Genomic DNA, 12,936 nt, shown 5'->3' with positions numbered 1-12,936 from the left:
CTTACACTCGCTGCTATTTCCTTGTAATGTCTCACATAGGAATTCAGCTTATTTCCAGCATTTGTTATTGTACTATTTTATGTCACTCTTTAAGAAAACTAGGGCTGTCAAATTTGTTTTAATGCCACTAATTTCTTTAACGTAATAATGCAACTTGTAGCGGGTTTTAAAGCTAGAGTGAAGATACTAGTATCATATAAAACTAGAAAACCTAAGGAATCCATTGGTATCAACCATGTTATACTAGCTTGTCATGAAAGAGGTTAAATAACGCTCCAAACTTGAGCTAAATTTTGGCGAGGAAAAACTGTCCATTTTCACAGGAGTCCCTTAATAATAATAAATTCAACTTATATAGCGCTTTTAAAGAACTCAAAGACACTTTACATTATCCCTTGACCTCTGACCTCAAGATATGTGAATGAAAATGAACCCATTTTCATAAACACAAATTCATTTTAACGCCACTAATTTCTTTAACGCATTAACGCAACTTGCAATTTTTAGGTTGTAGCTCAGTTTTATAGCTAGAGAGAAGATACTGGTATCATATGAAACTAGAAGAATCCAATAATACCAACCAGGTCATACTAGCCTGTCGTAGAAGAGGTTAAACAGCGCTCCAAACCTTGACCTCTGACCTCAGGATATGTGAATGAAAATGGGTTCGATGGGGACCCACGAGTCTCCCCTTTACAGACATGCCCACTTTATGATAATCACATGCAGTTTGGGGGCAAGTCATAGTCAAGTCAGCACACTGACACACTGACAGCTGTTGTTGCCTGTTGGGCTGCAGTTTGCCATGTTATGATTTGAGTATATATGTTATGCTAAATGCAGTACCTGTGAGGGTTTCTGGACAATATTGTCATTGTTTTGTGTTGTTAATTGATTTCCAATAATAAATATATACATACATTTGCATAAGGCAGCATATTTGCCCACTCCCATGTTGATAAGAGTATTAAATACTTGACAAATCTCCCTTTAAGGTACATTTTGAACAGATACAAAATATGCGATTAAATATTTTTAATCAATTGACAGCTCAAAAAGAAAACCTCGGGGTTAGGAAGAGTTCAGGTCAAACATCACACCAACACAACACAATGTTTTTGATGATCTGTCACCAGGTGTTAGCTCAGCATGACGACATGTTAACAATAAAATCAAACTTTATTTATTTATTAATTTGCACAGAAAGTCTGTTACAGCAGGATTATTAATAATCAATCTTGATATCTTGAATCTCGTTCATTTAAGATGAAATAATCTAATCGAGACAATCTAATTCTGTTGTCTTGATATTTCTGACTACAGACCCATATTTTAAAGAAGTACAGTACTCGATGAAGTCGGATGGACGGATTTGCCAACTTGTAAACATTAAGGTTTTTCTTTTAAGGTTTAAAAGTAAATCTGAAGTTCAATACAAGTGAAATAATTAAAACATAATCGTGGACTTATTTGTTAGCTACATGTGCAGTTTGAGCTGTAATCGCTCTAATCTTTTGTACTTGCTAATAAAACTATATTCTGACAAGCTTTACCTGACATTCTGCTGGAGGAGTGAAAACCAGTGAGTGACACATTCACAGTTGACCTATCTGTATCTCCCAGTCCATCGCCACTCTGAGCTTCAGGTCGTTCACTGTCAGCCGGCAGCAGGTCTCCGTGTATTGAAATGCAGCAGCGGAGGTTTCTTTAGCACCTGGTGATGGATAGAAAATATGGTATGCTTTACTTTTTTATATTGTTAGTGAGAAAAACAAAGAAATTCCTCAATTTTCTAGGATTATTTGTATCAGATTACTTCCTTTGATGATTTCCTTTAAGAGAAAAATGTGTTTCCCTGCCTCTTTATATGGGATTTCTTCTTTTATAATTGTGAAACAGAACAAATGGTGAGTCAAGAGAGACATTTTTGAGAGATTAACTCAATGTTTTGCCACTTTGGCCACCATCAAACAAAGAAACAGACCTGGAAATGCTGGTGTTTTTCCTTTAAAACCTTTCTCTCATTTACTGTTGGTTGTGATGGATGTTAATGTGGCTTTACTTGTACTGGGCCCGTGTTGGTACATATGAGATGTTACTACTTTCAAGGCTCCTAATGGTTCAGGCCCCATCTTATATCATAGACTTTATTCACTGGCACTCAGCCCCTCGGTCTCTTAGATCTGACGACAAATCTCTCTTGTATGTCCCACGATCTTGACTAAAGCTAAAAGGTGACAGAGCCTTTGCAGTTGCTGCTCCACAACCGTGGAATCAGTTGCCGTTAGATATCAGATGTGCTCCCTCCTTCTCTGTTTTTATATCAAAGCTAAAGACACATTTTTATTCACTGGCCCTTTAGGCCCACTGATCCCACAATCTGTTATCATGTCTTTAATTCTGTACGCTGTTTATTGTTGTCATTGGTATGTTCTCTTTTGTTTTTTTCTTACTTAAACTTAACATTTTAATGTTCCTTTATACAGCTCTTTGGTCAGCTTAATCTGTGTTTAAATGTGCTCTAGAAATAAACTTTACTTACTTACTTACTTACTTACTATACTTGTGACTATAAAGGCTGAGCTCCTCACCTGACACATGCACAACCACCGTGGACGGTTTGCTCTTCACTCCCAGGACGGTGACTGACTGAACGACGGTATCACAGTCAAATGTTCCTTCATCATCTGCAGGACTGAGAGACGAAAGAAACGTGTGTTACGTGTTTTCAATTCAAACATTCAAACTATCTTATGTTCACTTTCCTGGCCGTCACTTGTACAACCCAAAAAAAAAAAAAGAAAACTTTTTTTTAGCTCCTTTCTCGTGTGGTCTAAAAATGGACGCGTCTTTCGGAGGTGTGAGTTGTGACTCACCGGCAGAGCAGACGGCCTGACAGCATGTTGAACCTGCGAAGGCAGAAGGCCTTTTTGTCTCGGTAGCTGAAGGAGTGGCCGTCGTCCAGGTACAACTCACCATCAGCGACGCCCTGCACAGAGGAGGGAAGCAGTCAGGATTTCGTAATTAAATGATGCAAATGTCTAAACTAATATAGAGTTTAATTACTTAACAGTTTTTGGAAGGTATGAACTTTGCCTCAGTCTTAAAAAAAAGCATCATTTTGTATTTTGAAACTGTTAGAACACTTTTAGCAGCTACACCTCTTTCTTATTATAATAATTAATATCATAATTATTAGTATATAATGCAAATCCTTTAGCATACACTGAAACAAACTTCTAAATATTGTGATATGATCTGGATACTGTATTACATAAAGCATCAAACAGAAGATTTGCAGTCAAATTGTCTCTGTTTGGCCGACATCTGCTGTTGCAGTGCTAAAACTTTAACACAATCATGTTTAATTAATGGACAGCAAATACCATCTCAGAAGCACCAGATGTTTCTAATATTTTAGCCGTCACTAATAAATAGAGGGGGACAAATATTAGAATATTTATCAGTTTATATTTGTACCTGGTCAGGACTAAACCTGGTTTCATTTGCTTTATGAAATCTGTTATATTAGTCCTTGAAGCTCCCCCTACTTGAATTTAAGAAACCCCACCCCATCACCCTAAAAAAATTATAAATCCTCAAACAAAATCCTCAATTTGATTAAAGTGATTCAGTGTATTAAATGAGTTAGTCTTGTTAAATGAACTTTAATGAATAGAACTCGTCAGTTTCATCAACATAAATAAAGTGATGACGTCTTGATGGATTCGGCAAGCGAATGCAGAAATATGATATGATCTTTTTTTGTAACAACTTTATTAATTTAGCATAATTCATGATGTTGTTAGATTGCTGCTAGACCACCCTGTTAATACAGGTGTGAGCCTCCCTTTGTGTGTGTCAAGCAGGAGAGCAAATAGGTCTTTGATCACAGAGGAAAATGGTGTTTTTGAAAGGCTAAACGCCAACAAATATGGATTTAAGTAGAATATTTTGTTAGATTTAGCTACAAAGAAGCAAAAATATATATCTTTTTAAATAGTTTTATCTACAGACTTTTGTATAAATTATCCAGTAAGTGTGTTATAATTTTAGTTTTAGATGAGCAAATCTAATTTTGCACCCCCTTACCTGAGCGTTGAGGGCCACGGTGATGGCGAGCGGGAGCTGCTGGAGATCGGCTGTACAGGAGCCACTTCCTGTTGACCTGCAGACCACCGAGCCGCCACGCTGGAACACAGGAACCTGTCCGGAGGGAATACCAGGAAATCAAAGCTTCCCCCATAATATAATATCTGGCTTTATTTCAGTTTAGAATTGGCATTTCATTATGCATGAATAAACCATGGCTGTGTGAGTAAAGACAATCACTAACTGTGTCCAAGGTGACTGGAAGATTCAGAGTCCTGCCTCCTTTATGCGCCTTTGCAGAGTGGACGTCATACCAAACCTGAAACGGAAACAAGCCTTAATACAACATCCACACCGAGGTGCATCATGAACACATGAGAAGATCTGAACATGTTACCTGGTGGTTGATTTACCTCACCAGATCCAGGGAGTATGACTTTGACTTCTTGAACATGCGGTTCGGTTACAGGACAGGCCAGCAGCGCTCCTCCTACATGAAACCAAAGACAGTTAAACTAAGAAAAACAAAAGTCTAGTAATTACACTGAGTAAAAATGCAGAAATAAAAAGGTATTTATCACCGATCATGTACTGGTAGTCCACAGAGAAGGTGCTCGGTTCTCTCGGGAACTCCACCCACAGAGGTCTGAAGAGGTTTGAATAAATGAACATTTCTATAACGTTCTGTGCTTTTCACTTTCCTCAAAAGTCTATCTATCTATCAAATCCATACTCTCATCGAAACATGGGAGACATTGACCTCTAGTGTCTGATAAAACTCAAAGGTAAAGCCACAGAGGGTTTAGGGGTCTGCAGTACTTCCACTGAGCAGCAGATAGCAGCAGCACCAACCTGAGTGGAGGCAGACCGGCGGTGTGAGCCTGATGAAACAGAGTGTACCAGTATGGCAGCAAACAGTACCTGAGAGCAGAAGAGACAAGACTGGGATCATTAAAACATCACTTTGTCAAATGCATTAGAAAGAAAATCAAGAAACACGCAACACATTTTGTGTTCCTTTCTTCCATTATGTTGACTCTGATATTTAACGGGGTAATCAGGGGAAAGAGTTTGTTTGGTCTCGTTGGGGATTGGTTCTTGTCCTTTAATGATATTGATCAATTTCAGCTGTCTTTGTTGGTCAAGACAGGCTGTCTTGGTTTCTTTTCAGGCAAAATGTGCTGGCAAAAAGAAACAAAGCAACAACAAAAGAAAGAGGCTGTTAGATAGTTAGTTAGTTATTTGGACATGGACAATTTAATTTGTACTAACAAAGAAAAGACCCCAGTAGTATCCCACAATCTGTGAAATATGACGACCCCGTCAGTCTTTTGTGGGCTGTCTAGATCAGAAAACATGTGATTCAACAAGCCGTTCAGATTTGGCTCCTCTTCCTTCATGCAGGCTCATGAGAATATACCGCTTGATCTTGAGAAATACCTTTGCAAAGAAACAGGCACTAAAACAGAGCGTTTCAGACAGACCGTATGAGAATATAATACATTAAACATTAAAGGATGTAAACATGTTCTAGTAGAAACCCAAAATACAAGAATGAACCTGAAAATGAACATGATATGTCCCTCTTAAAGTACCTCTGTTGGATCACAGTACGGATGGCAGCGGTGACTTCCTCTCCAAACAGCCACGGCTCCCGGCGCTTCGTAAAATTTGCAGAGTGACCTCTGAAGAACGGCTGCAGGGCGGCCACCTGGTACCAGCGCACCAGCAACTCCGGCTCCGGATCCTGAACAAACCCGCCGACATCGGCTGAAACGCAGAGGGTAAACAATATGAGAGGCTGCTTAAACTTGCGAGACTATGAAAATAAATAGCAGAAAAGCAGCATGTTACAGTTCTGTAAGTCTAGTTACTGTAAGAATAGTTTTAAGGTAGAAAGTATAGTTTTAACGTATGTATCTGTACCAAAAACCATCACAGATTGACTGTCTTGCCAAAATAAGTCCAGTATTTCTGTCTCTCAAACCAGTCAATAACAATTCTAGCTGTGATTTTAATATCAAAATGTACAGCACTGCGCTCACCTCCACAAAACACGATGCCCGTCACGCTTAGAGACAAAAGCATTGGAATAGAGATCTGCAGATACTCCCAACTGGCGACGTTGTCCCCTGTCCATACGGCTCCTGCATCCCAAACAAACAGTGCAGTTAAGGATACAACCATGAAGACATCACAGAGGAGAGGAGTTTATTTTTCTATTTCAGAAACATACCAAGTCTCTGTGACCCAGCAAAGAAGGAGCGTGAAAGGACAAAAGGTCTCTCTGAGCCACCTGAGCGAGTTATCAGACCCTCCGCTGTGGCCATGTGCTGTGAGCAAACAAAAGAAACTGTAATTCACTTCATACACTTATATTTCACACATATAATAACAGTCATTTAGTTAAGTTTTACGCTTCTCATATGTGAAGATGAGATTGTCCTCCACTGCTTCAGGGTGTCCGGGTGTGTTTTTTCTACCTTGATGAAACAAGAGTTCTGGAGCAACCACAGATTTTTCTGCACATGTGAAATAATGACACCTGTATCAAAAGAAGTTAAATGAGCCCGCTCACCTGGTAGAAGCCGTACAGGTTGTGTAATTCCCGGTGTTCCCAGCCCCCATAATGCACCGTGTCCTTCGGCATCGTCTGCTCTGGCCCGCCGAACACAGACGGTTCATTCATATCATTCCACACAAATAACGATGCCGTCGATCCCTGGGTCAGACAGAAACACTTCAACGAGCTGTAAAACTACTCAGTGAGTGAGAATATGATAAATATAAAAATATAATTATACAACATGTTGGAATATTAAATCATTCTGTAGAGCGTCAAAGTTGTTGAAGGTGCTTGAAAAGATTTGAAAAGCCTTTATTTCACAGCCACAAAAAAGAACTTCATTAAGGATCAGTATAGCTTTTAGATTATTATTATGATTACTATTGATTCTTATGGATAAATTGGGTTGCATATATACAGTAGCATTGATTTGTGGGTTATTTTTACACTTACCTTGTACTTATCCAGGCCAAAACATCTGGAGTACCATGCTCGAGTGTCTGGACTGCTGAAGTCGAGGTAACAGGACTCACCTGTGAGAAAGGTTAATAGAAACTACAATTAGAAAATACAAAAACCATGTGTCAAGAAAACCCATTTGTGACTGAGCTTTCATTATGTTATTTTAGATTTAAACTCTATTTATACTAAGAACAACATTACCAGGCCAGCATGAGCCCTGATAGATCTGCCCCTCTCTGTTCTTGACAAAATGCCCTCCGTCTCTGGCCTCACGGTACAACGACCAATCAGGGTCAACCTTGATGTGGGGATCACTTATCACAACCAACTGAAAGATAAGAAAAATATGCACAATAAATACCCTAAATTTGTGACATATGAGAGTAAATATATACGGTGCATCCTAAAACTCACCTTCCTCTTCTTCCTCTCCAGGTGGCGCTGCAGGCCGGCTGGATCGGGGAAAAGAGCAGAGTCCCAGGTGAAATAACGCTTCTCATCCGTGTGCTCAATATCCAGCCAGATAACGTCGTACGGGATGTCGTGGCGATCAAATCCAGCGTCTACGGCCTTCACGTCAGCTTCATCGACGTAGTTCCAGCGGCACTGGTGGTACCCGAGGGAAAACAAAGGGGGTAGGGCTTGATATCCTGACAGAGGGAGGGAGGAGATGATAATGTACGGGCAAATTGTCACCATCAACATCTGGAAATTATAAAGTATAGTACTGTTTTTTATTCTTATTATTTTGTCTTCTTGCTTAATACTATTTTCCTTCCATTTTCAACATACACAACATGATAAATATAAAAAAAATCATGTGTTATTTGGCAAAACAATAAATGTGGTTTAATTGTAGATGGAAATTACAAATAAATCTGACATCGTAAAATGAAAACCTCCATTTTTAAGATCTTAAATTGCCATTTTTGGGGTCATGCTTTGTTTTTTATGTGCAAATAAACAGTAAAATACCTCCAGTGCTTCATACACACCTGTCAGCTGAGCATACTGTGTGAACAGCTGCTGTGGACTGGGCCCCAGCAGAACCACGCAGTCAATCACACCACTTTCTGACAGCCAGTGGACGTCAGTCTGAGGTTCCATCCGCCTCCTCTTCACTGGGGGTGTCTGGCCATCCTGAGGGAGGCAGGTAGGGGGTTAATATGTGGTTATGAATGTACATGTTTGTATATTTTCTACAATGCTTTACCTTGGAAATGGTATTTCTGGCTCTTTTTTTTAGAACCATTCTGATTTTAATAAAGCTAAATAAACTTTTTTATTGTCTGTTTGCAACCAGGAGGACTTGCAAAAGCAGCACCAAAAGTCTGCAGGATAATGTATGAGAACAGCAGTGGAACAACAGTTACCTGATGGTCAGACGGGCTGTAGTGAACGTTCACAAACGTTTCGGATGCATTGAGCCAGAATACACCCAGAGTCCTGTCTGGCTTGTGGGCCACCAACAGCGGCACGGAGCCATACAGGCCGAGGCGGCTGTACAAGTCATACGCAAAGACATCCAAGTTATACAACCGATACGGTTCACCATCTCTGTGAAATGAAAGGAATTAAAGACATGATTACCAACTGATTATGAACATTAAAAGCTGTAGTTGATGAACATAAAAGCTTCCTGTTGCTGCTACTTGCATTTAGTTATAATACGTGTGTGTACCTGGTGTCTCTGAGCTGCAGGCCGTCAGCGTGCTCTGGTAGACCGTACACATGACTGAACCCGTGGAGACAGAGGTCAGACCCAATGCTACTGGGACCTGGACATGAACAAGAAATATTTGTATTTTTTTTTATCATTATTTGCATTATTATTTGTCTATTTTGTTCTCTTAAAGCTACTACAAGGAACCTTCATTTTGTGTTGATTTTGGCGCTCCCTGTGGACAGAAGCTGTAGTGTTTCCGAGCACCAGACTCCCTTTAAAAAACCTCTCATTTTACTGCAGCCAAAATTCTCGCTGATGGTCTCATTTACTTATGTAGGTCATACAGATAGACATATAAGATTATCAGTATTAAATTGAGACTGTTTCATAACCAGTTAAAAGTTCCTCATAGTAACTTTAAATAAAGGATGTTGAAAGACTGTAATCTTTTTTTCCCTTCCTTTCTCTCTATACATTTGCGAGAAAAGATGCTGTGTAAATATGGTTATTATGTACTTATAATAAGAATTGAATTGCCTCAGTACCTGTACTCTGTGCAATGACAACGTTGAATCTAATCTAATCTGTTTTATGTTGAATAAATAGTGCAAATTATGAAAGAGAAACTACTGAAAAACTAGTATTTTACTAAAAATAATGTTGGTGTTCCTTAGAGAAACACAGACACTATTCCTCTCCATTTCATTGCAATAGATGAGTCAATATCTCAAAGCATCTAGAAATAAAACTGCAATTATCTACACAGCTGGAATTACTGACAAGTCTGCCTTTTAAAATGGTAAAATAGCAGAAACAAACCATTAGCTTTGATATCCACAAACTGCCTGAAAGTCTCTTTCCATAATAAACTGGTGTGGTCCTCTTGAAGCTGTCAGAAGAACAAAGAACAAAAGCATTTATAGACCGGATTAGGCTTCAAGTAGGAGTCATATTACATCGCAGTTTGAGAGTATTCGCTTACCTCACTACTAGGCGATGCGGCGCTGAGGAAAAAAACACAACGAATTTAATTCACTTTTTTATGTGTTGGTTTCCAGCACACAACCGTTCCCTGAGATCCTCACCTTGGTGGATCCCGCAGCATCTCCAACCACAGTTTGCCTTTAGAGTTGAATGTAACCATCACTTTGTCTTCACACAGGATCTCCAGTCGGAAAGGGAAATGCCAAACGCAAACCTGGTGACGTCCTGAAGACCAAGAGAGGGTGACAGAGTCCTCGGACTGTCTCACCACTCTCAACCTGCCAGATGAGGAGGAGGGAAAAGGTCAACATCTGTCAAAAGTACTGCAGCAATTTGGAGTTGGAATCTGTACCTTTAAATTTTAAAGTTATTTTATGATTTTAGATGTTGACCTTTTGATTTATAAACAAAACAGCAGACCAGAGAAGCTCCTAACTGGCCTAATTTGATTTCACCAATACATAAACAACACATCAGAGGAAGGCCTAATACAGGAGGAGTGGATTGTTTGACTACATCGCTTGTGTAACTAGATATCATAATGGAGGGATGATGCTGATGCAGCTCTTACTGTTCACACTGCGGTTCCCCCGTTATCACATCTGGAACTCGGTAGCGAGCTTTGATGGGCTGCAGTTCATCTATTAATATCCTCACAGTGTCATTTTTGCAAGGTGACACAGACAGAAGCAGTGTGGTCTGTGAAAAGAGAAATGAAAGAGTTTTTTTTATGTAGAATTAAAAAGGGTAGTTCAGATATTAACAAGAAAATGTGATTTATTATAAAATTGAGGTTTTTCATGCACTTGCACGGTTGTTTTTACTGTTGAGATTTTTATTTTTAACAATGCTAGTGAATGTCAGTAGTGCTGAAGAAATGATCCTCTGAGATATTTATATTAAACAACCGCTACACAGTGAGCTAACTTTGGTTATTATCACCTATCATTGATGAAAGGTTTGGGTTTGGCTTCTAAGCACAATTCAGTGAATTTATGAAAACCCATTTAATGTGACCTGAATTTAAATGTATTATTAATGCAGTGTATTGCTGCCACACCAGAAAAAAATACGGATCAGTATCACATTATAATGTGATAACTTAGTATATTGTAAAAATGTGACACATTTCACGTTATAACAATAAAAGTGATGAACATGTTATAACGTGAAACATTTTAAGTCATAACAATGAGTTATCACATTTTAACATGAAAAGTTTCACGTTATAACAAGATAAATAGTATATTGTTTCTTGTATGTCATAATAATGTGAGATTATGTTGTTACAATATGAAAAACATCTTGTTGTAACAATAAACTTTTAACATTATAACATGATACTGATTTTTTTTCTGGTGTGGCAGCAATAAGCTGCCGTCGTATTATCTAAATTAAAACTTTTTTACAGTTTCTGTAACTCTAATTCTGAATCATAATTCTTGCTCAAAGAAGATGTATCTCTCTCTTTCTATATTACTGTTGAGTCTAACAAATTATCAATGAAAATGCAATGTACATTGTGTGATTCTTCTGCAAATGTAGCCCCCAATATTAGTCCCACAGAAGATGATAGTGATAGTGTTAAACGTCTTTGAGTCCCTGAAAAGCGCTATATAAGTTGAATTTATTATTATTATTATTATTATTAGAAGTGCACTAAAACAGAAGAAAAAAAATACCAGTAACTTTTTAAATATGGCAATGATCAAATGGGGTCAAATATGAATAAAGAACAGATCATCCTTAGTAATACTAGTGTTCAGACCTGTGTGCCAGGCTCCAACAGTTCAAATCGTGCCCCCTTCTCTGTGAGCACCATGGTGTCCAAAAGGGCTCGGTGCTGCAAGTTCGGTCCCTGAATCTGTCGCCTGAAGAGTGACAATAAACATCAACATTACAATGCAATACACATGTCAGAGTCCTGCACAGCAAAATTATATATTTGATATATTTACTGTATTGTTTTGATATATTTAATGTATTGTTATTGTTGTTATTATATATAACTTGTCCTAATTGTTTGTTATCACTGTTATGTAGTCATATTATTTTTTTTTATTAATCTTGTCTCTGGGTGGACGATTCAGATAAGCCCAGTGGGTTTTTTGCCTCTTGATGCACTGTATATTATTAATTTCGTTTTTTTTGTTATGTTGTATAGTCTTAAATTGTGCAAAAATAAATAAACAATGAACAAAAAAAATGCACTTAATTATGGGTGATAAAAGTTATTTATGAATGCAAATTGTGCATTATAAAATGTATATGAAATGCCAAACATACCTGTAAAAAGCCACATGCTCACTCTTCTTGAACTTTTCGTTTCCTTCATCATCAGGGACAACACTGAGGAACAAGCACAGTGAAAGCAGAGTGAGAGAAAACTAAATATATCATGCACAAAGTGGGAAACAAACCTACAAATCTTCACACACCATGCAGGTGTATTTCATCCTGCAGTAATGTGAACACTACTATAACTACTATTCATTAGATATGATCACATTGCATGACAGGAAGTAGTTAAAATGGTGTAAAAAAACGTCAAAGGTCAATAGTGAAACTTCTGCTGCTCTGCAGAGTGGCTGAAGACAGCATGTTGTTTACATGGATGTATTAAAAGAGGTTGTTTATACCTAACAACAACAGGCTGGCTCACTTCCTCCATCTCGAGCAGACAGACATCAGAGTTAACAGTCGGTTCTGGTCTTCTGGTTTGAGCATTAACTATATTAGTTTTCGGTGTAAACTTCTGTGTAAACTCTCCTTGATGTTGACAGAGCGAGAAGCAGTTTGACAGCAGCAGCGACACACAGAGAGGATGTGATTCACTGCCAGCACACCACCAACCTGACTTCCGGAGTGGATTTTCAAAGTAATCTTCACACCAATTCAATTCAATTCAAACTTTATTGCAGACTCGAGGTCCAGGTAAGAAAAAAGAAAAAACAACAACAATACATTACATATAATACATTACAATACAGGAGGCACTATAAAAAGTAATGATTAAAAGATATTCAAAATGCAAATATTAAAAATATATATACATTTCAGAGTCCTTCTAAGCTGTCCTCCATGATGGAGAATGACTCCCACCTCATGCAGGACACCATCTCAGCACTGGAGAGCTCCTTCAGCGACAGGCTGCTCCACCCAAAGT

At 38.4% G+C, this 12,936-nt stretch overlaps 1 protein-coding gene across 3 annotated transcripts; it reads right to left on the bottom strand.

Moving 5' to 3' along the window:
* Nucleotides 1-1,160: 1,160 nt before the first annotated feature.
* On the bottom strand, nucleotides 1,161-12,626 carry ganc (glucosidase, alpha; neutral C). 3 transcript variants are annotated; one of them, XM_037747473.1, is made up of 25 exons: nucleotides 12,410-12,624; nucleotides 12,057-12,119; nucleotides 11,539-11,641; nucleotides 10,342-10,469; nucleotides 9,872-10,048; nucleotides 9,769-9,790; nucleotides 9,606-9,675; nucleotides 8,802-8,898; nucleotides 8,494-8,677; nucleotides 8,116-8,260; nucleotides 7,535-7,770; nucleotides 7,322-7,448; nucleotides 7,112-7,191; nucleotides 6,671-6,814; nucleotides 6,329-6,425; nucleotides 6,138-6,239; nucleotides 5,688-5,862; nucleotides 4,945-5,013; nucleotides 4,674-4,738; nucleotides 4,506-4,582; nucleotides 4,337-4,411; nucleotides 4,093-4,206; nucleotides 2,877-2,989; nucleotides 2,592-2,695; nucleotides 1,161-1,714 (listed from the first exon to the last, which is right to left on the bottom strand). In XM_037747473.1, the coding sequence occupies exons 1-25, from the start codon at nucleotides 12,439-12,441 to the stop codon at nucleotides 1,596-1,598; spliced, it is 2,718 nt and encodes a 905-aa protein (XP_037603401.1). In that variant the 5' UTR covers nucleotides 12,442-12,624; the 3' UTR covers nucleotides 1,161-1,595. The 3 variants fall into 3 exon arrangements, 2 of the variants coding, with proteins under 2 accessions (XP_037603401.1, XP_037603402.1); XM_037747474.1 differs by having other exon boundaries at nucleotides 12,057-12,121; nucleotides 12,415-12,624; XR_005203713.1 differs by lacking the exons at nucleotides 1,161-1,714; nucleotides 2,592-2,695; nucleotides 2,877-2,989 and having other exon boundaries at nucleotides 4,133-4,206; nucleotides 4,490-4,582; nucleotides 12,410-12,626.
* Nucleotides 12,627-12,936: the final 310 nt, after the last annotated feature.

Source organism: Sebastes umbrosus, chromosome 16, assembly GCF_015220745.1.
Source record: "Sebastes umbrosus isolate fSebUmb1 chromosome 16, fSebUmb1.pri, whole genome shotgun sequence".
NCBI lineage: Eukaryota > Metazoa > Chordata > Actinopteri > Perciformes > Sebastidae > Sebastes > Sebastes umbrosus.
This window is presented reverse-complemented; position numbering and strand designations above follow the sequence as displayed.